Source organism: Salmo salar, chromosome ssa16 (assembly GCF_905237065.1).
Source record: "Salmo salar chromosome ssa16, Ssal_v3.1, whole genome shotgun sequence".
Taxonomy (NCBI): domain Eukaryota; kingdom Metazoa; phylum Chordata; class Actinopteri; order Salmoniformes; family Salmonidae; genus Salmo; species Salmo salar.
The window spans coordinates 48321828-48347656 of NC_059457.1; the positions used below are offsets into that span (position 1 = coordinate 48321828).

Consider the following 25829-nt stretch of genomic DNA (forward strand, 5'->3'; position numbering starts at 1 on the left):
AGGATAGAATTATGGTCAGATTTGCCAAATGGAGGGTGATGGAGAGCTTTGTATGCGTCTCTGTGTGTGGAGTAAAGGTGGTCTAGAGTTTTTTTCCCCTCTGGTTATATATGTGACATGCTGGTAGAAATGACTTAAAACTGGTTTAAGTTTTCCTGTATTAAAGTCCCCAGCCACTGGGAGCGCCGCCTCTGGATGAGCATTTTCTTGTTTGATTATGGTCTTATACAGCTCGTTAGGTTTTATTTTTATTTTTATTTCACCTTTATTTAACCAGGTAGGCTAGTTGAGAACAAGGTGTGGTCTTAGTGCCAGGATCAGTTTGTGAAGGTAAATAGACAGCTACAAAAAATATAGATGGAAACTCTCTTGGTAAATAGTGTGGTCTACAGCTTATCATGAGGTACTCTACCTCAGGCAAGCAAAACCTAGAGACTTCATTAATATTAGATTTCATGCACCAGCTGTTATTGACAAATATACACAGACCACCACCCCTCGTCTTACCGGAGGTAACTGTTCTGTCTAGCCGATGCATAGAAAACCCAGCCAACTGTATATTATCCATGTCGTTGTTCAGCCACAACTCGGTGAAACATAGGATATTACAGTTTTTAATGTCCCATTGGTAGGAAAGTCTCGAACGGAGCTCATCCAGTTTATTATCCAATGATTGCACGCTGGCCAATAGGACAGATGGTAGAGGCGGGTTACCCACTTGCCGACGAATTCTCACAAGGCACCCGGATCAGCGTCCCCTGTATCGGCGTCTCCTCTTCTTGCGAATGATGGGGATTTGGGCCTGCTCTGGAATCCTTTGAATCTGACTCGTTAAATAAAAAAATCTTTGTCCAGTTTGAGGTGAGTAATCAGAGTTCTGATGTCCAGAAGGACTTTTTGGTCATAAGAGATGGTGGCAGTGTCACGTCCTGACCATAGAAAGCTGTTATTTTCTATGGTAGAGTAGGTCAGGGCGTGACAGTGTTTTTTTCGGGTTTAGATTTTCTATGTTGTTATGTTCTAGTTTTGTATTTCTATGTTGGGCTTTGTTTGCCAGGGAAGCAGGCGGAAGCAGCAAAGGAGGGACAGCTACGAAGTCGGGAAGGAAGGCCACAGAAACCCCAAGAAATGTTTTTGGGGGGGGCACATAGAGCAGTCGGCAGAGCCGAGGAGGGAACCAGAGCCAGTCCAGGAGAAGAGAGAGATAGGAGAGTTGTTGAGTTGGTGGGGGATGCACGGATTTTTCCCAAAGGAACGTGTTATCAGTTTGGTGCCACCTGAGTCAGCTCGCCGTACTCGCCCTGATGTGCGTGTTACCAGTCTGGCGCCACCTGTACCTGCTCCACGCACCCGGCCTCCAGTCAGTCTCTCCAGTCCGGCGTGTCCTGTTCCTGCTCTCCGTACTCGCCCTGAGGTGTGTGTTACCAGTCTGGCGCCACCTGTGCCAGCCCCACGCATCAGGCCTCCAGTGCGCATTCCCAGTCCAGAGCTTCCGGCGACAGTTCCCAATCCAGAGCTTCCGGCGACAGTTCCCAGTCCAGAGCTTCCGGCGACAGTTCCCAATCCAGAGCTTCCAGTGACAGTGCCCAGTCCAGAACTTCCAGCGATGTTTTACAGTCCGGAACATCCTGAGAAGGCCTACAGCCCGGAACCTCCTGAGACGGCCTCAAGCTCGGAACCTCCTGAGACGGCCCACAGCCCGGAACCTCCTGAGACGGCCCACAGCCCGGAACCTCCTGAGATGGCCCACAGTCCGGAACCTCCTGAGACGGCCCACAGTCCGGAACCTCCTGAGACGGTCCACAGTCCGGAACCTCCAGCGACGTTCCCTAGTCCAGAGTCTTTAGCGGTGGTCCCCAGTCCAGAGTCTCCAGCGGCGGTCCACAGTCCAAAGTCTCCAGCGGCGGTCCGCAGTCCAGAGTCTCCAGCGGCGGTCCGCAGTCCAGAGCCTCCAGCGGTGGTCCGCAGTCCAGAGTCTCCAGCGGTGGTCCGCAGTCCAGAACCTCCAGCGGTGGTCCGCAGTCCAGAACCTCCAGCGGCGGTCCGTAGTCTAGAACCTCCAGTAATGGTCCACGGTCCGGGTCCCGGCGACGATCCAGGGTTCAGTGACACAAAAGCGGAGGGATCAGTGGGCGGAGCAGGGGTTACGCCCCGAACCGGAGCCGCCTCCTCTGCTGGAGGATCTGCAGGATGAGAAGGTTCTTCGTACTGCACCAGAACCGCCATAGACATTAGTCACCCACCCTAACCCTCCCTTTTTTAGTTTTTTGTTGTTGTTGTTGTTTTAGGTGCTTTCGGTGTCCGCACCTTTGGGGGGAGGGGTATTGTCACGTCCTGACCATAGAAAGCTGTTATTTTCTATGGTAGAGTAGGTCAGGGCGTGACGGGGTTTTTTTTTGTTTAGATTTTTTATGTTATGTTCTAGTTTTGTATTTCTATGTTGGGCTTTGTTTGGGATGATCTCCAATTAGAGGCAGCTGGTCATCGTTGTCTCTAATTGGAGATCATACTTAAGTAGGTGTTTTTCCCACCTGGGTTTGTGCGAGATTGATTTTGAGTAGGTGTAGTTTGTAACTCTTCGTCACGGTTTGTTGTTTTGTTCTTTCAGTTTATTTGTAAGTATTGCATAGTTTCACAGTTTAATAAAGAAAATGTGGAATGATGTGACAGGCAGAAACATTATGTACAAAATAAGTTACAAACAACTAGAAAAGACATCTATCCCCTCTAGCACCAACATCACAATCTTCAACCCCAAATCGATCATTGCATCATATCAGCTTCCAATAACAATTTAACCCACCACCTAAACCCTCCCACAATGAAACACAAACAATGAAGTATCCGATGAAAAGCAAAGATAAAGCAACATAATCACATTGAACAGAAAAGCTACGGCAACCAAATTACATTGAATTTTTCATCAGATGATCCTGTAAAAAGCTTTTGGATGATATGAAGATCTTTAACTCATTCTATAATAGTAAGGTAGAAGCCTTTCATTGTCCTTGTAGAATCAGAGTCAGAATAAGCAGGACACATGATGAAGAGCCATCCATTCACAACCTTGTATTCACAGTAAGAACTTACAGTATTAGCATTTCATGGCAATCACTATATCTTCTTAGTCAGTGTACAAATACAATTGTCATTTGAAAGTGAAAATATCTTACTTCTCCATCTCGATATGAAGTCTTAGATTTTTCCAGATCCAGGGGGCTCTTTAAGGAGATCATCTTGAAAGTAGGAACAGCAATTGGAAGTGTACCATTTGAGTATGTACAGTAACGTTACATCATCATGTATGATTAATCCATGTCCAATTAGAGTCCAATTAGAGATTGAGTTCCTATACTAAATACAGCCTACCTCAAATGTTAATATTGGCGTTAGTTTTCAGTAGATTGTAGAAACTTTGGTCACACTGTAAATCAACCATAACAGTAACCCTTCAAGTGTTGTTCAATTTATAGGTCGTGACAGGCAGGTCATAACTCTGTCATTCCAGTTGACATTAGAATTTATTTTAAAAAAGGTCAAGTTTTGTATTGACACTTTAAGATGTGCTTATGACACTGTTATATATGCTTCGTGAAATAAACTTAATTCATATAAAAAAATAAATAATAATGGGCTCTCGAGTGGGGCAGCGGTCTAAAGCACTACAGATCTTGGTTCGATCCCGGGCTGTATCACAAATGGCCGTGATCGGGAGTCCCATAGGACGGTGCACAATTGACCCAGCATCGTGCGGGTTAGGGGAGGGTTTGGCTTTACTTGGCTCATCGCACGCTAGCGACTCCTTGTGGAGAGCCTGCAGGCGCCTGCAGGCTGACCTTGGTCATCAGGTGAACAGTGTTTCCTCCGACATATTGGTGTGGCTGGCTTCCGGGTTAAGAAGGGCAGGTGTTAAGAAGCACGGTTTGGCGGGTCATGTTTTGGGGGACGCATGACTCGACCTTCACCTTCCGAGCACGTTGGGGAGTGCTAGCGATGAGACACGATTGGAATTGGGGATAGAAAGGGGATAAAATACCCCCCCAAAAAAAAATAATTATACACAAAATAAATTATAGTAATAAAAAAAAGAACAACTCTTCAAGTGTTAACACTATAACTTCTTAACTTATGAAAGGATAATGAAGTATTCAAAAGCACTTAAAAAGGCCTACATATATGCTTCACAAATCATGTATGAGCAAATGTAATTTCTAGTTTGTTTAAAGTGTGACCATAACATTAATAATGTGCTCAGATGACACTGATCAAGCAGAGCTCAGGACATGACACAGCATGGGAAACTGAAGGTATTCGTTTGTGACATTCACACACAAAAACAAGTTACGAAACGTTACTCACTATGGCTCTATACATGATGAGTAATCAAAATCATTTCAATCTTTCCACATCCTTCTTCTGAACTTAGCCTACTTCAGTCGACATGTTAGCGCAGGGCTTCATATGCTATATGCTGGTGCTGCCTGCAGAGGTATGTTCATAGAGATCCTATAATTCACAAATGTATTGTTTTATACCATAGTTATACCATATTTGATCCATTTCTAGAATTAACGTTTTCCTGACCAAGATGGCTGATTTTTTTGTCATGTTGCTAGGATACCAAATTCCACTAGTAAATTGTAGGATCTCTATGGTTATGTTACCCAGTCCTACCATATTCTTGCGGGCCTCTGCGAAGAGCCTCTTCTCCTCCTCCAGCCTCCTCTTGGCCTCCTCCTCTGCTTTCTTCTCCTCCGCCTCTCTCCTCTGACGCTCCTTGTCCTCAAAGCTGACACACAGCTTCCCTGGCTTGCTGCCCTCCAGGTTCAGCATGGCCATCAACACCTCGTCATCGTCATCCACTATCTGGGGAAGGAGGACAACGACGAGAGAGCTCAAACTAGTGTCTGACATCTCGGGGCTCACAATGTTAAACATAAAAAAGAAGCTGTAAAGACAATGATTATATCGCTGGTCCCAGATCTGCTTGTGCTGGACTTTTGGTATAGGAGCTGGCAAGACAACATAAACAGATATGGGACAAGGCGAAGTGACCATCACATCACACTCACTGACCATGCTTTTCCTGGCCTCGGCGAAAGCCTTCCTCTCCTCTTCCATTCGTCTCTTGTATTCAACCTCTGCTGCTTTGCGTTCATTCTCTACCCTCTGTTTCTCAAGCTCCTCGAAGCTCAACCTCAGTTTACCAGGCTGGATGACCTCTCTCTCGCCTTGAGCTCCTTGTGAGTCCTCCTCATCGTCTCCCTGCAAGTACATACAGTTCCAAAGTCACACCAGGCCCAAGGCTAGGGAAATACAGTGGCTTGCGAAAGTATTCAACCCTTTGGCATTTTTCCTATTTTGTTGCCTTACAACCTGGAATTAAAATAGATTTTTTTTTTAGGTTTGTATCATTTGATTTACACACCATTCCTACCACTTTGAAGATGCAAAATATTTTTTATTGTGAAACAAACAAGAAATAAGACAAAAAAACTGAAAACTTGAGCGTGCGTAACTATTCACCCCCCCCCCCCCCCCCAAAGTCAATACTTTGTAGAGCCAACTTTTGCAGCAATTACAGCTGCAAGTCTCTTGGGATATGTCTCTATAAGCTTGGCACATCTATCCACTGGGATTTTTTCCCATTCTTCAAGGCAAAACTGATCCAGCTCCTTCAAGTTGAATGGGTTCTGCTGGTGTACAGCAATCTTTTAGTCATACCACAGATTCTCAATTGGATTGAGGTCTGGGATTTGACTAGGCCATTCCAAGACATTTAAATGTTTCCCCTTAAACCACTCAAGTGTTGCTTTGGCAGTATGCTTAGGGTTATTGTCCTGCTGGAAGGTGAACCTCCGTCCCAGCTTAAATCTCTGGAAGACAAACAGGTTTCCCTAAAGAATTTCCCTGTATTTAACGCCATCCATCATTCCTTCAAATCTGACCAGTTTCCCAGTCCCTGCCGATGAAAAACATCCCCACAGCATGATGCTGCCACCACCATGTTTCACTGCAGGGATGGTGCTTTCAGGGTGATGAGAGGTGTTGGGTTTGCGTCAGACATAGCGTTTTCCTTGATGGTCAAAAAGCTCAATTTTAGTCTCATCTGACCAGAGTACCTTCTTCCATATGTTTGGGGAGTCTCCACTGTGGAGCTTTGCAGCTCCTTCAGGGTTATCTTTGGTCTCTTTGTTGCCTCTCTGATTAATGCCCTCCTTGCCTGGTTGTGAGCTTTGGTGGGCGGCCCTCTCTTGGCAGGTTTGTTGTGATGCCATATTCTTAATTTTTTTTACAATGGATTTAATGGTGCTCCTGATCTATACTTCTCCACAACTCTGTCCCTGACCTGTTTGGAGAACTCCTTGGTCTTCATGGTGCCGCTTGCATGGTGGTGCCCCTTACTTAGTGGTGTTGCCTTTCAGAACAGGTGTGTATATACTGAGCTCATGTGACAAATCATGTGACACTTATATTGCACACAGGTGGACTTTATTTAATTAGTTAATTATGTGACTTCCGAAAGTAATTGGTTGGACCAGATCTTATTTAGGGGCTTCATAGCAAAGGGGTAAATACATATGCACCGACCACTTTTTCTTTTTTTTCTTTTTTAGAATTTTTGAAACCAGTTATTTTTTTCATTTCACTTCATCAATTTGGACTATTTTGTGTATGTCCATTACATGAAATCCAAATAAAAAATTAATTTAAATGACAGGTTATGCAACAAAATAGGAAAAACACCAAAGGGGATGAATAGTTTTGCAAAGCACTGTATAGCTCAGGTGGTTAGAACACAGTAATAACAACAACCACAACAACCACAGTAACAACACAGGTTCAATCCCCAAAGGAGATTCAGAACACCTCATGAAGGAGTTGACTAAATAACCTTTATAACTATACTATACACATTATGAAAGTTCTGACAGATGTGTGTAGTTACAGTATAGTTTTCAGAAAGAGGACTTGAGATGGATAGTTTTAATTAAGGACCTTATGCAATGCTTATGATACTATTTTAACCTGTATAACTACATTCCTATAACTAAACTCAGCAAAAAAAGAAACATCCTCTCACTGTCATCTGCGTTTGTCACAGGCGTTGTATTGAACAGACCAAGGCGTAGTGTGAATAGTGCTCATTCTTGAATCTTTAATGAGAAACACTTTACAAAATAACAAACGACCAAAAGTTCCGTCAGGTACAATAACTAAATGGAAAATAACCACCCACAAAACCCAAAGGAAAACAGGCTGCCTAAGTATGGCTTCCAATCAGAGACAACGAAAGACACCTGCCTTTGATTGGAAACCATACTCAGCCACACACGGAAAATGAAACATAGAAACAGAAAACTAGAACAAATTCCCCTAGGAACAAACCAACCCCAAAACACACAAAACAACCCCCCTGCCACGCCCTGACCATTCTACTATGGCAAAATGACCCTTTTCACTGGTCAGGACGTGACAGCATTTATTTTCAGCAAACTTAACATGTGTAAATATTTGTATGAACATAACAAGATTCAACTGAGACATAAACTGAACAAGTTCCACAGACATGTTGTCACGTCCTGACCATAGTAAGATGTTATTTTCTATGTTATTTTGTTTATTTTCTAAGGTAGTGTAGGTCAGGGTGTGACAGGGGGTGTTTTGTGTTTTTCTATGTTTTCTATTTCTATGTTCTTAGGTTCTAGTTTTTGTATTTCTATGTTGGCTTGTTTGGGATGATCTCCAATTGGAGGCAGCTGGTCCTCGTTGTCTCTAATTGGAGATCATATTTAAGTAGGGGTTTTTCTTCCTGGGTTTTGTGGGTGATTGTTTGTGAGTAGTGTTAGTTCTCCTCTGCGTCACGGTTTGTTGTTTTTTGTCTATTCAGTTATTTTTATGTATTGCATGAGTTTCACAGAGTAAATAAAATGTGGAACTATCAACACGCTGCGCTTTGGTCCCCTCTCTACGACAGACGTGACACATGTGACTAACAGAAATTGAATAATGTGTCCCTGAACAAAGTGGGGGTCAAAATCAAAAGTAACAGTCAGTATCTGGTGTGGCCACCAGCTGCATTAAGTACTGCATTGCATCTCCTCCTCATGGACTGCACCAGATTTGCCAGTTCTTGCTGTGAGATGTTACCCCACTCTTCCACCAAGGCACCTATAAGTTCCCGGACATTTCTGGGGGGAATGTCCCTAGCCCTCACCCTCCGATCCAACAGGTCCAAGATGTGCTCAATGGGATTGAGATCCGGGCTCTTCACTGGCCATGGCAGAACACTGACATTCCTGTCTTGCAGGAAATCACGCACAGAACGAGCAGTATGGCTGGTGGCATTGTCATGCTGTAGGGTCATGTCGGGGTGAGCCAGCAGGAAGGGTACCACATGAGGGAGGAGGATATCCTCCCTGTAACGCACAGCGTTGAGATTGCCTGCAATGACAAGCTCAGTCTGACGATGCTGTGACACACCGCCCCAGACCATGATGGACCCTCCACCTCCAAAATCGATGAACGCGAATCCGACCATCACCCCTGGTGAGACAAAACTGCGACTCGTCAGTGAAGAGCACTTTTTGCCAGTCTTGTCTGGTACAGCGATGGTGGGTTTGTGTCCATAGGTGACGTTGTTGCCGGTGATGTCTGGTGAGGACCTGCCTTACAACAGGCCTACAAGCCCTCAGTCCAGCCTCTCTCAGCCTATTGGGGACAGTCTGAGCACTGATGGAGGGATTATGTGTTCCTGGTGTAGCTCGGCAGTTGTTGTTGCCATCCTGTACTTGTCCAGCAGGTGTGATGTTCGGATGTACCGATCCTGTGCAGGTGTTGTTACACGTGGTCTGCCACTGCGAGGACGATCAGCTGCCTGTTCTGTCTCCCTGTAGCACTGTAATAGGCGCCTACCATCTGTAAGCTGTTAGTGTCTTAACGACCATTCCACTGGTGCATGTTCATTAATTGTTTATGGTTCATTGAACAAGCATGGGAAACAGTGTTTAAACCCTTTACAATGAAGATATGCGTAGTTATTTGGATATTTACGAATTAGCTTTGAAACACAGGATCCAGAAAAAGTGACGTTTCTTTTTTTTGCTGAGTTTACATTACACAACAACAGTCAAGCTCTGACAGATACATTTTTTAAATTATTATCAAAGACAGCACAAGTCAACTTCAAAAGCACAAGAGGAAAGCACTGAATGTAAGGGTTTGCGAAGGGAATGTGCAGGGTTGACATGGAATGCCACTGCTAATTTACCTCCAAGGTTGATCTAGCACTGAAATACTGTATCTCAGCTCTCACAAGGAAAGAACAGGACATTGAAATGTGATGTGCTAATAAGTGAATAAGATATTTTATAAGATCAGTCACCATTTCCAGCTTGGCCTCCTCGAAGGCTTTCTTCTCGTCCTGCAGACGTTGTTTAGCCTCCCTCTCTGCCTGCTTTCTCAGGCATTCCTGCCTCTCCTTCTCAGCCTCCTCAAACGTCATTTTTAGCTTCCCAGGAGTCACCTGCTCCTTCTCTGTGGGCTGTTCGTCATCCTCATCCTGGTGTTGACACAATCATTCTACATCAGAGACCACCATATCCACATGAAGTATTGACACAGATAGAATATAATAGCTTTCGTGAAATATTAGATTTTCCTAGAAACACCTATGCTCAATCTACACCTAGACCACCATGAAGTATTGACACAGAAATAATGGTTTTCCTGAAATATTAGAATTCTATAAACAGCTATGCTGCCAGTCCTGCCGAAGCCTATGGGAGAGGTTCTCCTCAGCTCACCTGGACGACCGAGCTCCGCTTGGCCTCGCGGAAAGAGCGCCTGTTCTCGTTGTAGCGCTTCTTCTTCTCCTCCTCTGTCCTCTTCTTCTGCTCTTCCTCTCGGCTCTTCTCCAGGTCCTCAAAGTTCATCTTGATCCTGCCTGGCGGTCGTGACGGCTTTGCCGGCACCACACGGACCAGGATGGTGTCATCTCCCTCCTGACATAAATGGACAAATGCCATTGTTAGAAGAGTAAATTACAATAACATAAGATATGATAAGACAAGACAGTACTTCATTTAGCACATCAAACATTTGCAGTAGACCTGTCAGTGAATGTCAGCCCTAAGATAGGAGCGTCTAATTCGGTCAGCTAGCTGGGAGGCAGGGGCTAATTTAGACAGTCAGTGGTGTGGGAAACAGTTACCAGTCACATGCTGTTTACACCCGGCAGCCTCTGTGGCTCAAGCAGCAGCAGTAGAACTCATTAGCTCAGTTGTTTCTATCCCACTCAGTCAGTACTGGCTCCGATTGAAGCTACCTCCCAGGCTCATTAAACCAGGAAGATTTCCCCAAGTTTTCACTAACTTTTACAGTATAGGTACATGCAGTAGGTTGCAGTGAAAGGAGACAATGAAGAGATAGGTGTATCCAGCTTTCATCATGTTCAAGAGACAAATGACTGTAATTCAGTGGAGTAGAACTAATAACAACACTGTGTGAACAGTAAGCACTGAATATAAACAGACAATATCCATGCAGCCTGTCCATCCACAGACAAACCAAACGTATTTGCACAAAAAGGAAACCCTTTCAATAGGCTTTGTCAGAGTAACTATATTGGAACATCTCTGTAATTGCCCTGTGCCTAGATAGAAAGTGCATTCAAGACCACTCTTCCTTTAATTTAATTACATTAGAATTAGTCTAGTAGTAGTAAGTACAATGTAATTCCCTATCTAGTACAAGGTCATTAACATATTCATTAGAGTGATCCTGAAATGGCACGCAAAGGTTAGCAGGTGCCACAGGTGTATTAGCAGGTGTATTTCAATTGAATTTGAAAGAATAACATGAATGTTTTCTATTGTATACTAGAAATTTGCATTATAAATTTGAACAAATTTGAAATGTCAAAAAACGTGTTATTACTTGTAACCATCCAGTACCTTTTTGTATCTAGGTCAACATCGATTTGGTAACGAAGAACTGGCTTCAATCCAGTTTGGCATGGCTACAACTGCAGCTAGCCTAGCGTTAGACTCGGCTTCCAGGCTTCACTCACGTCATACCGAAGGTGAGATGAAAGCCCGTGGCAGAGGCTAGCCTAGCTTTAATGCACAGCTAGTGCTGAATGCTTCTTAAGCAGCCAGCCTATTTCAGTTTATGGCACATTCTATGGCCTGTATCTGAAGAAGGCTGTGTGATGACACATCTGAAGATTTATATGATATACACTACCTATCAAAAGTTTTACAACACTTACTCGTTCAAGGGTTTTCTTTATTTTCACAAATTTCTACATTGTAGAATAATAGTGAAGACATCAAAACTATAAACGTGTTAAACAAATCAAAATATATTTTATATTTGAAATTCTTCAAATAGCCCCCCTTTGCCTTGATGACAGCTTTGCACACACTTGGCATTCTCTCAACCAGCTTCACCTGGAATACTTTTCCAACAGTCTTGAAGGAGTTCCCACAAATGCTGAGCACTTGTTGGCTGTTTTTCCTTCAATCTGCAGTCCGACTCATCCCAAACCATCTCAATTTGGTTGAGGTCGGGGTATTGTGGAGGCCAGGTCATCTGATGCAGCACTCCATCACTCTCCTTCTTGGTCAAATAGCCCTCACACAGCCCGGAGGTGTGTTTTGGGTCATTGTACTGTTGAAAAACAAATGATAGTCCCACTAAGCCAAACCAGATGTGATGGCGCATCTCTGCAGAATGCTTTGGTAGCCATGCTGGTTAAATCACAGACAGTGTCACCAGCAAAGCACCCCCACATTATAACACCTCCTACATGCTATACGGTGGGAAATACACATGCGGAGATCATCCGTTCACCCACACCGCGTCTCACAAAGATACAGTGTTTGGAACCAAAAATATCCCAAAATATCCAATATTCCATCAGTCTGATGTCCATTGCTCGTGTTTCTTGGCCCAAGCAAGTCTCTTCTTATTGGTGTCCTTTAGTAGTGATTCCTTTGCAGCATTTCGACCATGAAGGCCTGATTCACGCAGTCTCCTCTGAACAGTTGATGTTGAGATGTGTCTGTTACTTGAACTCTGTGAAGCATTTATTTGGGCTGCAATTTCTGAGGCTGGTAACTCTAATGAACTTATCCTCTGCAGCAGAGGTAACTCTGGGTCTTCCATTCCTGTTGCGGTCCTCATGAAAGCCAGTTTCATCATAGCGCTTGATAGTAATGATAGACTGTCTTTTGTCTTTGCTTATTTGAGCTGTTCTTGCCATAATATAGACTTGCTCTTTTACCAAATATGGCTATCTTCTGTATACCCCCCTACCTTGTCACAACACAACTGATTGGCTCAAATGCATTAAGAAGGAAATAAATTATTTTAAGAAGGCACACCTGTTAATTTAAATGCATTCCAGGTGACTACCTCATGAAGCTGGTTAATAAGAGAATGCCAAGAGTCTGCAAAGCTGTCATTAAGGCAAAGGATGGCTACTCTGAAGAATCTCAAATATAAAATATTTGTTTTTTGTTTAACACTTTTTTGGTTACTACATGATTCCATATGTGTTATTTCATAGTTTTGATCTCTTCCCTATTATTCTACAATGTAGAAAATAGTAAAATAAAGAAAAACCCTTGAATGAGTTGGTGTTCTAAAACTTTTGACCGATACTGTATCTCTGATAGTATATACTGTATCAGACACGATATGTGCTCTCAGAGCTGCAATGGATTGCAGCACCACTCAAGTCCATTGCAGCACCTGTTAGCCATTCAAATGGCTCTTAAAATACATCATCCAGGTGGCAGTTGAGGATTACCTGACTGATTACACAGAGGTGGAGGCCAGTCCCTCAATGGGGGCAGCGATTGAGCAATCCAGCCCTGATGTACCACTTTCCTTATAGGCTACATTACAGTTACAGTACATTACAGTATACCTCTGTCCCAACGAAGGAATCCCGCAAGCTTACCTCTGCGGCTTTCTTGGCCAGCTCCTTCTGCATCTTCGCTTTCTCTATGATGTCCTGGGTGGCGCGCTTCTTCCTCTCCTCCTCCATCCGCTTCCTCTCCTCCTCTTGTCTCTGCTTCTCCATCTCGGCGAACTTCCCTTTCACGCTGCCTGTAGAGTGTAGACCCCACATGTTGATGATGAAACCGCGGTACAAACACCAGGGTCGTGTTCATTAGGCCCGCAATGTTTTACAACAGTTTGCAATGGAACATGACAATGAGCGTTAATTATAAAGTTCAGGTAGTCTCACCCTGTTTCAGTCTGTTTCCTTCCATTTGTTGCCTAATGAATACAACCCAATGGGTGAGATGAGGAATAGGACAGCACCCTCCTCCTCAGCCCTCTCCCAGCCCACCTGCCCCCCATTTCCTACCTGTGATCTTGGGGACGTAGGATTTCTCTATCTTGGCCGGCTTCACCTCCTCCTCCTCATCACTGGAGGCGAGTAGTTCTTTTATCTGTGGTGGATCAGAGGCAGAGCTTGGCTGAGAGGTTACCAGTTTATCTGGGATCATCTGCTCTGCACGCTGGCCACCCCAGGAGCCATGCTGGGCCCAGAAAGTACTCAAGGTCCTAATCTGGTAAAATAGCACGAGCATGTGACCCACAGGGAGGCCTCTGATTGGATCATGCGGTTGTGACATAGGGAGAGATCAACACTTATGCATCCGGTCTCTAAGAGTTGGCTACGACAGTACAGGGCGTTTTCTTCCCTCCTCCTGAGTATCAAGGTGTTCCACCCTTGTATCAGACTTTGCTTGTTTTACTATAATGTTTCCTGTGATACAGCTTGTAATAAAGGACAACATGCGTAAAATAGAAAATGTATTTAGTATGTTCTCAATTATCCCCATGTTTTGGGTATAAGTTTGCCCTAAATTGACATAAGCACAAACCAAGCACATCTATAACATAATTGGTAAGATATTTTAATAGAATGTTGCGATTTTTTTGTGCAAAGTGATATGATGCTGATATGAGTTTTCCAATACACCTACACTGCTGTTGTTCAGGCTCGTGCTCCATGCCATGCAGGTTACAGTTAGTTGGGGTTATCTCTCTCGGTGTTTGACCTCCGACCTGTTGCTTCCTGCGGTTGTATTCCCTCTCCTTGACGTACTGCTCCTTCCTTTTCTGGTGCTCCTCTAGGCTCCTCCTACTGTTGCGCTCCTCCCTGGCCTTCTGCATGGCCTCAAACTTGTTCTTCACGTCAGCCTTACCGATCTGGGGCACGTAGCTCCTGGCCACCGGCTTTTTGGAGCTCAGAAGTCTCTGGAGTAAGACGAAAATACAATAAATGAATTGCTAAGGTTCATATATAGGAGTGTGGTTCTCAGATCTAAAAGAGACGTTTTGAATAGTGCTATTTAGCTAAACGTTGCAGAAACTTTATGAAAGATCTAAAGGCCGTCAATCCCTAATGCAAGGATAGGTAACTTTGATAGGGGTGGGGGCCACAAAAAATCTGAACTCATCATGAGGGGCCGCAGTGGCTAGCGGGTCTGCGTACCCAAATTCTTACCCACACGTAGTCAGAGCCGGCCCTAGACTTTTGGGGGCCCTAAGCAAAATTTGATCCACGAGCCTACAAAAGGGGGGCGTTACGGCCCGCAGCCAGGCCAGTTGCCCATCCCTGCCCTAGTGTAACATCTGTGGTTGACTCAGCAACGTGCTTCACTTCAGATTGACTCTTTTGAATGGTATCCAAAAGCAAAGTACATATCACATATATCCATTTCAACTGTTGATAGCAGGATGAACACCCAGGGCCGTGCCTCACCTCTTGTTTCAGAGCCACCTCAGATACGTTCTGTGACTGGTCCTTCTCTTCTTTCTCTGACTCATCGTTCATGTCATGTGCCACTCCATTTTGTGCCACATCGTTCTTATCCTTCCTGGATCTTGACCTTTGCCTTACCTTGTCCTTAACTCTATAATTTTCTTTGTGCTCCACATCATTCCTGTCGTGTGCCTCATCTTCTTCCTCCTCCTCTTCCTCGGGCTCTGTGTGAACCTCATCCTCTTCGGTGTGAACTTCTTCCTCATTGTCGCTGTGCGCCTCATTCTTTTCTTGTGCCTCATCATGTTCGTCATGGGACACATCGTTATTTTTGTATGCCTCATCATGCTTGTCGTGTTCCACATCATCCTCTTTGTGTCCCACACGGCCATGCAACTCGTTCATGTCGTCGTTGTTCTCTTTATCACTCATTTCGTGTGCTTCATCACACATATCATGTGCCACATCAGTCATGTCGTATGCGACATCAGCAATATTTTGTGCCACCTCAGTCATGTTCACGCCACGCTGACAAATTAACAGGGCCCTCTTCAAATGTTACCTGTCAAAGAAATAAAAACACCATTATGGTATGGTACAATAACAACAAACATCTTTCTCTTCACATAATCATGTATTATTCATAATTTACAGTGCATTCGGAAAGTATTCAGACCCCTTCCCCTTTTCCAAATTGTTTTAAGATACAGCCATATTCTTAAATGTATTAATCTACACACAATAATACCCTATCATGACAAAGTGGGAAAAAAAACATAAATACCTTATTTACATAAGTATTCAGACCCTTTGCTATGATACTCAAAATTGAGCTCAGGTGCATCCTGTTTCCACTGATCATCCTTGAGATGTTTCTACAACTTGATGGGAGTCCACCTGTGGTCAATTCAATTGATTGGACATGATTTGGAAAGACACACACCTGTCTATATAAGATCCCACAGTTGACAGTGCATGTCAGAGCAAAAACCAAGTCATGAGTTCAAAGGAATTGTCCGTCTCGGTCCGAGACAGGATTGTGTCGAGGCACAGATCAGGGGAAGGGTAACAAAACATTTCTGCAGCTTTGAAGGTCCCCAAGAACACAGTGGCCTCCATCATTCTTAAATTAAAGAAGTTTGGAACCACTTAGACTTCTTAGAGCTGGCCCGACCCGGCCAAACTGAGCAACCGCGGGAGAAGGGTCTTGGTCAGGGACGCGACCAAGAACCCGATGGTCACTCTGAGAGAGCTCTAGAGTTCCTCTGTGGAGAGGTGAGAACCTTCCAGAAGGACAACCATCTCTGCAGCACTTCACCAATCAGGCCTTTATGGTAGAGTGGCCAGACGGAAGCCATTTCTCAGTAAAAGGCACATAACAGCCCGCTTGGAGTTTTCCAAAAGCCCCCTAAAGGACTCTCAGACCATGAGAAACAAGATGCTCTGGTCTGATGAAACCAAGATTGAACCCTTTGGCCTGAATGCCAAGCGTCACATCTGGAGGAAACCTGGCACCATCCCTACAGTGAAGCATGGTGGTGGCAGCATCATGCTGTGGGGATGTTTTTCAGCAGCTGGGAGACTAGTCAGGATCGAGGCATGATTGAACGGAGCAAAGTACAGAGAGATCCTTGATGAAAACCTGCTCCATAGCGCTCAGGACCTCAGCCAAGACAACGCAGGAGTGGCTTCGGAACAAGTCTCTGAATGTCCTTGAGTGGCCCAGCCAGAGCCCGGGCTTGAACCTGATCGAACATCTCTGCAGAGACCTGAAAATAGCTGTGCAGCGACGCTCCCCATCCAACCTGGCAGAGCTTGAGAGGATCTGCAGAGAAGAATGGGAGAAACTCCCCAAATACAGGTGTGCCAAGCCCAAGAAGACTCGAGGCTGTAATCGCTGCCGAAGATTCTTCAACAAAGTACTGAGTAAAGGGTCTAAATACTTATGTAAATGTATTATTTTCAAAAGGTATTATATATACACTGCTCAAAAAAATAAAGGGAACACTTAAACAACACAATGTAACTCCAAGTCAATCACACTTCTGTGAAGTCAAACTGTCCACTTAGGAAGCAACACTGATTGACAATAAATTTCACATGCTGTTGTGCAAATGGAATAGACAACGGGTGGAAATTATAGGCAATTAGCAAGACACCCCCAATAAAGGAGTGGTTCTGCAGGTGGGGACCACAGACCATTTCTCAGTTCCTATGCTTCCTGGCTGATGTTTTGGTCACTTTTGAATGCTGGCAGTGCTTTCACTCTAGTGGTAGCATGAGACGGAGTCTACAACCCACATAAGTGGCTCAGGTAGTGCAGCTCATCCAGGATGGCACATCAATGCGAGCTGTGGCAAGAAGGTTTGCTGTGTCTGTCAGCGTAGTGTCCAGAGCATGGCGGCGCTACCAGGAGACAGGCCAGTACATCAGGAGACGTGGAGGAGGCCGTAGGAGGGCAACAACCCAGCAGCAGGACCGCTACCTCCGCCTTTGTGCAAGGAGGAGCAGGAGGAGCACTGCCAGAGCCCTGCAAAATGACATCCAGCAGGCCACAAATGTGCATGTGTCTGCTCAAACGGTCAGAAACAGACTCCATGAGGGTGGTATAAGGGCCCGACGTCCACAGGTGGGGGTTGTGCTTACAGCCCAACACCGTGCAGGACGTTTGGCATTTGCCAGAGAACACCAAGATTGGCAAATTCGCCACTGGCGCCCTGTGCTCTTCACAGATGAAAGCAGGTTCACACTGAGCACATGTGACAGATGTGACAGAGTCTGGAGACGCCGTGGAGAACGTTCTGCTGCCTGCAACATCCTCCAGCATGACCGGTTTGGCGGTGGGTCAGTCATGGTGTGGGGTGGCATTTCTTTGGGGGGCCGCACAGCCCATGTGCTCGCCAGAGGTAGCCTGACTGCCATTAGGTACCGAGATGAGATCCTCAGACCCCTTGTGAGACCATATGCTGGTGCGGTTGGCCCTGGGTTCCTCCTAATGCAAGACAATGCTAGACCTCATGTGGCTGGAGTGTGTCAGCAGTTCCTGCAAGAGGAAGGCATTGATGCTATGGACTGGCCCACCCGTTCCCCAGACCTGAATCCAATTGAGCACATCTGGGACATCATGTCTCGCTCCATCCACCAACGCCACGTTGCACCACAGACTGTCCAGGAGTTAGCGGATGCTTTAGTCCAGGTCTGGGAGGAGATCCCTCAGGAGACCATCCGCCACCTCATCAGGAGCATGCCCAGGCGTTGTAGAGAGGTCATACAGGCACGTGGAGGCCACACACACTACTGAGCCTCATTTTGACTTGTTTTAAGGACATTACATCAAAGTTGAATTAGCCTGTAGTGTGGTTTTCCACTTTAATTTTGAGTGTGACTCCAAATCCAGACCTCCATGGGTTGATAAATTGGATTTCCATTGATTATTTTTGTATGATTTTGTTGTCAGCACATTCAACTATGTAAAGAAAAAAGTATTTAATAAGATTATTTCATTCATTCAGATCTAGGATGTGTTATTTTAGTGTTCCCTTTATTTTTTTGAGCAGTATACTTTCCGAATGCACTGTACATCTCTTTCTTGCCTTCTCAAGTTATACCATTTTTGTTCCTTTAATCATTTTTGTCCGCAACATCAACTCCTAAGGCTGCTCCCCCACTAGATAGCACCGCCACCAGACAGTGTCTTCTCAGTTTCACCATGCTTGGGACCGGGTCTGTGTCGCACCAAACGCCGGGCGTCACAGACACAGGGAATCTTCCATTTTCGTTACTCCACCACTCCAACACTTCGCCACGGTCTGAATACTTATGTGATATTTCATTTTTTTTATTTTGTATAAATTAGCAAACATTTCTAAAAACCTGTTTTTGCTTTGTCATTATGGGGTACTGTGTGTAGATTGATGAGGGGGAAAAAACGATTTAGTCCATTTTAGAATAAGGCTGTAACTTAACAAAATGTGGAAAAAGTCAAGGGGTCTGAATACTTTACAAATGCACTGTATATCCCTTACAGGAAGATAAAAAATATACAGTTTGTAAAAGTAATCCAATCTATCAGTAATTTGATTTATTGGACCCGTTACTGAGATGGTTTTTCCAGTTTAGATGATTGAGGTCGTCTCAGTATTCAATCTTCCCTATCCTGGTAGTCATGCCGAATGCGAATACGGGTGATTAACATTTGCACTTGTTGGATATCCTAACTCTGGCTGGATTCCAATAGGAATTACACGTCACTTTGCAAGCCAGCATAATGTGATTTGCAGGCCTAATGTGACCTGTCAACCAGGATTTGCTCTAACACCACTGTGTTAGGGTATAACTAGGGCCTCAAAGAAAGGCCTTATGACGTATATAATCTATTGTCATAAATAATAACATTTTAAAGGCTAATAAGGCTGGGGGAACCATTCATAGCAGTTCCAAGAATAATCTTTAGATGATAAAATGGTTCTTGGTATGACCCTTTGTAGACGGTTCTAAGCAGAACCTCTCATACAGGGTTCTAGGCAGAACTACACTGAACAAAAATATAAATGCAGCATGTAAAGTGTTGGTCCCATGTTCATGAGCTGAAATAAAAAATCACAGAAATGTTCCATTTGCACAAATTTTCACACTTATTTCTCTCAAATTTTGTGCACAAATATGTTTACATCCCTGTTAGTGAGCACTTGTCCTTAGCTAAAATAATCCATCCACCTGACAGGTGTGGCGAATCAAGAAGCTAATTAAACAGCATGATTGTTCCACAGGTGCACCTTGTGCGGGGATAATAAAAGGTCACTTTAAAATGTCATTTTTTTTCACACAACACAAATATTTATGTCTGTAATAAAGCCATTTTGTTGGTGAAAATTCATTCTGATTGGCTGGGCCTGACTCCCCAGTGGGTGGGCCTGGCTTTCAAGTGGGTGGGCCTATGCCCTCCAAGGACCACCCATGGCTGCACCCCTGCCCAGTCATGTAAAATCCATAGATTAGGGCCTAATGAATTTATTTCAATTGACTGATTTCCTTCTATGAACTATAACTCTGTAAAATCTTTAAAATTGTTGCATATTGAGTTTATATTTTTGTTCAGTATATATACAGGTTGTTGGTTCTTTGAAGAACCATCCATAGAGGGTTCTAGAAAGGGTTCTACCCAGCACCAAAAATGGTTCCGCTATGGGGACAAACTGAAGAGTGTACCCTACATATATTTATACTGTACAACAAACAAAGTGTACTGTGAAGCACTTTGTGATAACTGCTGTAAAAAAGCTCTATAAAATACATGCGATTGATCGATACCCTACAGAATATCACATGATAAATATCTATTTTTTTGCAGAGCAGCTGGAGTTTTGCGGGTGTCTGTTTGGGGAGGCAGGCACCTCATGGCTGCTGCAGTTTGGGGAAGGAAAGGGGTGCTCGTCCTCCACCTCCTCCCCTCAGTATGCTGAGCCACAGCACATTATGCAGGGCCAGGACACTAAGTATAGCCCGCTTGTGTGTCCAGGCCATGTGTTCATGGCTATTTCTGATGAGTGGTATGCGGTTGGACTGAGCGAGGGTCGGTAGCCACATGTCACCCAACAGACCCTTGACAAAACATAAGACTTAGTACCAGCCTCAGTACCAGACTTAATACCAGCCTTAGTACCACACTTATTAACAGCCTTAGTGCCAGCCTTAATACCAGACTTAGTACCAGACTTAGTACCAGACTTAGTACCAGACTTAGTAACAGACTTAGTAACAGCCTTAGTAACAGCCTTAGTAACAGCCTTAGTAACAGCCTTAGTACCAGACTTCATACCAGACTTCAGTACCAGACCTTAGTACCAGCCTTAGTAACAGCCTTAGTAACAGCCTTAGTACCAGACTTAATACCAGACTTAGTAACAGCCTTAGTACCAGCCTTAGTACCAGACTTAGTAACAGCCTTAGTACCAGACTTAGTACCAGACTTAGTACCAGACTTAGTACCAGCCTTAGTAACAGATTTAGTACCAGACCTTATACCAGACCTTATACCAGCCTTAGTAACAGACTTAGTACCAGCCTTAGTACCAGCCTTAGTACCAGACTTAGTACCAGATTTAGTAACAGATTTAGTAACAGATTTAGTAACAGACTTAATACCAGCCTTAGTACCAGACTTAATACCAGACTTAATACCAGACCTTATACCAGCCTTAGTACCAGACTTAGTAACAGCCTTAGTACCAGACTTAGTACCAGATTTAGTAACAGATTTAGTAACAGACATAATACCAGCCTTAATACCAGACTTAATACCAGACTTAATACCAGTCTTAGTACCAGCCTTAGTAGCAGATTTAGTCCCAGACAATCGGATGAGCAAGAGATAATTTGGCCATAGAATCATCAGACACTAGAAAGGTTACTGTTTATCAATGTGTTAGAAATCTAAGCTAAATGTAGAATGTATTCTCATCAATTCACTTGGTAATGATACTGAAGTAAACAGTCAGGGAGGTTTGGGGTTAACAAAGTGCTTAATAAAAAGAGACAGGCCATCAAATAACATTTGATTGATTTCATTGATTCATGGATTGAAAACTTGAAGGGTAGACCTAAATGTACCAAATGTTGATTTGTTGATTAACAGGCCTACTTAATTAAAAGTGTATAGTTAGATCAATCTCGCATTACACACCTGATGAACAGCTGCGTTGGCACATATTACAGCAATTACTTTGATTGCGACAACTACTATGATGTTGATGGTGTGGATTACCAGTCTGAAGGTTGAGAACAGAGAGAGTAACAGGTAATTAACTTGATTTTACCAAAATATGAATAACTCAAGACTACTTTCTAAGAGGTTATCTCGACTGGCTATGTTTCCCTCTGTCCAATGAACCATTAGACTGGGTTCAGAACGTCTGTCACAGCTGTGGAGCTGGTCAACAGACTGCACTGCCCTCTTCAATCCAGCTGTGATAACCAGGCATGATAATAAAGTCTATAATTACTATAAATTAAATAAATATACCTTTTTTATCACAATATTGTGTCTGTGCAAATCACAAATGGACAAAATGGCACAATTTGGGGAAACAGTAAGGAAACACAATGTCCAAGTCACCATCTCTCTACAAAGAAGTTGTAGGCCTTTGCCAAAATACAATATAATTTAATGCATTTTTATAATACACTGTTAAAATGAAGTGCTTTGTGGCAGCTGAGCTGCCACCAACTTGAAGGAGACAGCACTTTAACTTTGTTGGAGTATTGAAAAACATCATCCTGAGAAGTTTTGAAACGTTACATGGTGCAACACCTTGCCAGGGACTAGGAACACTAACAGAAAAGGATGAAAACACTATTTTGGTGTTTTGAGTCCAATTTAGTGCAGAATTGGTGCAGTTTCCTCTCTCTTAAGCTTTCAAACAGCATTCTGATGATTTGAATCCTGTCCAGTGCAGAATTAAATCCCTTCGCCTGGTGTCTTGAAGTCTAACATTGTTTTATGCATTTGCTATTATATACCACTTCAGCAGGCACTGTCAAGCAAAGTGTTCAAACCACCAGCAGTAACTACAGGTTAAACTGAAAGAACTGAAGATTCAACACTAGTGTTTTCCATTGCCAAGCTTGAATGTGGAAATGGATGTTGTCCTCATTGACCGTCATTTGTCTGATGGTTTTGATATGCGTTCATCATGATCCATTACACCTCATGGCACAACAAGCGTAATACTAATATAGAAACATACTTTTCTTTCTTCAAACGCGCATACAACACTGTGTGAAAGAATCATAAAGTCTAAACATTTTGAATTACCCACAATCCTCTAAAAACAGAGTCACGTTGTCACGCCCTGACCTGAGAGAGAGGGTTTGTTTCTCTATGTGGTTAGGTCAGGGTGTGGGGTGGGGTGGGCATTCTATGTGTTGTATTTCTTTGTGTTGGGCCGCGTATGGTTCCTAACCAGAGGCAGCTGTCTATCGTTGAGTCTGATTAGGAACCATACTTAGGCAGCCTGTTTTTCCTTTGGGTTTTGTGGGTAGTTGTTTTCCGTTTAGTTGTAAGTACCTGACGGAACTGTCTGCTGTAATTTTTTGTTTAATTTGTAAAGTGTTCATTTCTTTCATTAAACTCAAGATGAACATATTCCACGCTGCACCTTGGCCTACTCACTTTGACGCCTGTGACACACGTGGCGAGATAGGAAATGCAAGGAGATTAAAACCAGACTTCCAATGAGTTCAGTCACTCAATTGTCTCTCTTTTTGGTTATCCTCATGAAAGATACATTTTGAGCAACATATTAAGTTGGATTTACCTTATTTTAGGGTGTACTAAGCTAACATATGGAATTGTTTTAAGATGGGCATACAATGCATTGTTTAGCTATTTCATTTTGAATGTTAGGACCCCTTCGGGGATAGAATTTTTTTTATATTTTATCAAATATATTTTTTTATATTGAATTTGGCATTTACTACTATAGCCCATAGAAACACATTGAATAACACATTTATAAATGGCAAACAATTATTCTGAAGAAGGCCATTGAAGGCCCGAAATGTCAATCTTTTAAACTTATCTAATAAAACTAAGAATGTTGAATGGTGAGCGAGCGTTGTGCTTCTTCCTGTCCAAGTAAGACAGTCAAAAAATGTATCATAAGGTTTTGAAGTGTATTTCCTATATCTAGGAGATATAAGAAAACTCAGGAAATATTTTGGGATGTTTTGGACACATATTTAACCCCTTATTTTTGTTGGCACAATCCATTAGTTTGTATGGGCTACCTTCAGATGAGTCTCATGACACTTGTGAGGGTCGTAGAGTAAAATGGAGAACTCTGTCGTGGGATTTTTTTTATTATGGTAGTTATGAAATGACAGAGGGGATACAGATAGTGGGAGAAACAGTGGGAGTGAGAGAAACAGATTGAAGGGTTGGAGTTGGGATTTTAACCCCGGTCATCGGTGAGGAGAGGGCTGACCTGTCTAAATCGGGTGCGTTACCAATAGAGAACGGGCTCTGCATGACTTGCATACATTTTTATTAATTATATGTTGGTTATTCTTCTTGTCAATTTCAGTTCACTCCAGAATTATTTTTACAGTGTGGTTGAGTTGGCAAACTTTTACAAAATGTACCAATTTACTGCCTCGTAGGCCCCTATCATCAATCAATATTCAGGCTATGAACCATTTGCTTTTCAAAACCATTGACTGTATAAGAAACACAGGTTTTGTGTTTTGCTGCTGCCTTTTACATGTACTGAAACATCTTAAAAACACCAATATTCAGGTTGAAATGCATCTTCCGCATTCAACCTAACCCCTCTGAACCAATCACCACCCACAACAGAAGTTGTTTGCGGCTAACTGCCTTGATCAAAGGCAGTACAGCAGATTTTAACACCTTGCCGGCTCAGAGATTTGAACCAGCAACCTTTTGGTTACTGGCCCAACACAATTAACCGCTGGGCTACCTGCCACCCTCTAGAACCACTTTGGGTGTTTCAGAGTACTACATTTCTGTTTTAAAACACATTCTGTGTACTGAAACACTTAGATTATGTTTATCTTCAAACACCCTCCAAACATCAGATATCGGCTTAGGTGCATTACTTTTTATGGTTTCATTACACAATTATGATTTCGGAAGACTTTCTATTTTTACAGTGTATTGTTGAAGCACTTCAATATGGTATATGAACGTAAGTATCTTACTGTATCAATTATGACCTTTACAGGTTGGCAAAAAATAATCAAAAGGTATTAATTACCCTAAATGTGATCTACAGGCTATTGCATTACCCTGATATAGTTACACTCATAAATACTTTTCTTGACCACACAATTCATGGAAGGATTTGTGTAGATTAACTTGAACTGCTATATCATCGTTAACCAATACATTTAGGCCTGGCAAGTCAAGTCCTATTTTTGGTTAATAGTACACTCAGCTGCCACTAACTACCATGACAAGGTGCTAGAACAATCTGTGTATATAAAAAAAAGGATTTCTTTGTTTGATGTTTGCTCATGTTAGCCCTTTTATGCTGGAGTAAACCAAACTATCATCATCTTTTATTTTACAGCTAAATAAAACAGCTGAATGTCAAAGCAAAGTCAACTAGGCTTGACTGAAATATATCACTTTCAATATTTCAATTTTTTTTATTACTAAATTATATTTTGCTTAGTCTTCTGAATAGCATTATGTTCTCCTTCACGTTACAAATCTCAATTTCCAGATCAACCATTGAGAGGCAAAATGTAAACTCTCCCCAACAGGTGAATCTTAAGATCCACATAAAAGACATTATCTTAAAGTAAAGTTTTGCAGGAAAAAGTTTACCTGTTTCAGTGTAATATCCTCCTTATTTTAGGACTTTTCTGTGCAGATAGTGGATTAAAACAAATGTAATGTCAAGTATAGAAAACCCAATTTGTCAAAGCACGGAGAAGCCTGCGCGCGTTCACGACTCAAAGTCTAATGGGTGAGGTCAAGTATCCGCCACCAGCTTTCATGAAAGTACCGCTACTTTGGCCGTCTACCGCATTCCGCGCGCGCCAGCTTCAGCTGTCGCCTCAAATACGCATGGTCCTTCCTGTTCGCTCAACACAGATACAGCTGCAGTTTTCTCTGCCATTAAAGCAGACACACAGTATTTTTATCTGCAAAATTATATTCCCTGCCATTGGAAAAATTATTTTGTGAGTAAATGTATACATTTTAATAAACGATTTAACCTACCTTTCGTTGGCTTGTTTTCTTTTTGCAATAGCACTACTACCACTTATACTGCTACTACTACTACTTCTGCTACTGCTACTGCTACTGCTACTACTATTGCTACTACTACTGCTGCTACTACTACTACTACTACTACTACTGATACTACTACTGCTACTACTACTACTACTACTACTACTACTACTTCTGCTACTGCTATTACTATTGCTACTACTACTGCTGCTACTACTACTACTACCCCTACTACTACTGCTACTACTACTTCTGCTACTGCTACTACTACTGCTG

The 25829-nt window shown here is 43.1% G+C and overlaps 1 protein-coding gene across 6 annotated transcripts in view; it reads right to left on the reverse strand.

Annotated features, from left to right (window-relative positions):
- The window catches only part of LOC106574001 (nexilin), a 29515-nt gene extending 3950 nt beyond the window's left edge, over positions 1 to 25565 (reverse strand). For 2 of the 6 annotated variants that reach the window (XM_045697345.1, XM_045697349.1), the window contains exons 1-9: positions 25143 to 25330; positions 14792 to 15353; positions 14092 to 14283; positions 13385 to 13469; positions 12971 to 13119; positions 9807 to 10004; positions 9386 to 9562; positions 5077 to 5265; positions 4675 to 4866 (exon numbers count right to left, since the gene is read on the reverse strand). In XM_045697345.1, the coding sequence (XP_045553301.1) occupies positions 4675 to 4866; positions 5077 to 5265; positions 9386 to 9562; positions 9807 to 10004; positions 12971 to 13119; positions 13385 to 13469; positions 14092 to 14283; positions 14792 to 15307 (1698 nt within the window). In that variant the 5' untranslated portion in view covers positions 15308 to 15353; positions 25143 to 25330. Of the gene's footprint in view, positions 1 to 3173; positions 3237 to 4674; positions 4867 to 5076; positions 5266 to 9385; positions 9563 to 9806; positions 10005 to 12970; positions 13120 to 13384; positions 13470 to 14091; positions 14284 to 14791; positions 15354 to 21473; positions 21559 to 25142; positions 25331 to 25541 lie in introns of those variants that run through there. The other 4 variants (XM_014149492.2, XM_045697346.1, XM_045697347.1 and 1 more) reach the window with 4 other exon arrangements.
- Positions 25566 to 25829: the final 264 nt, after the last annotated feature.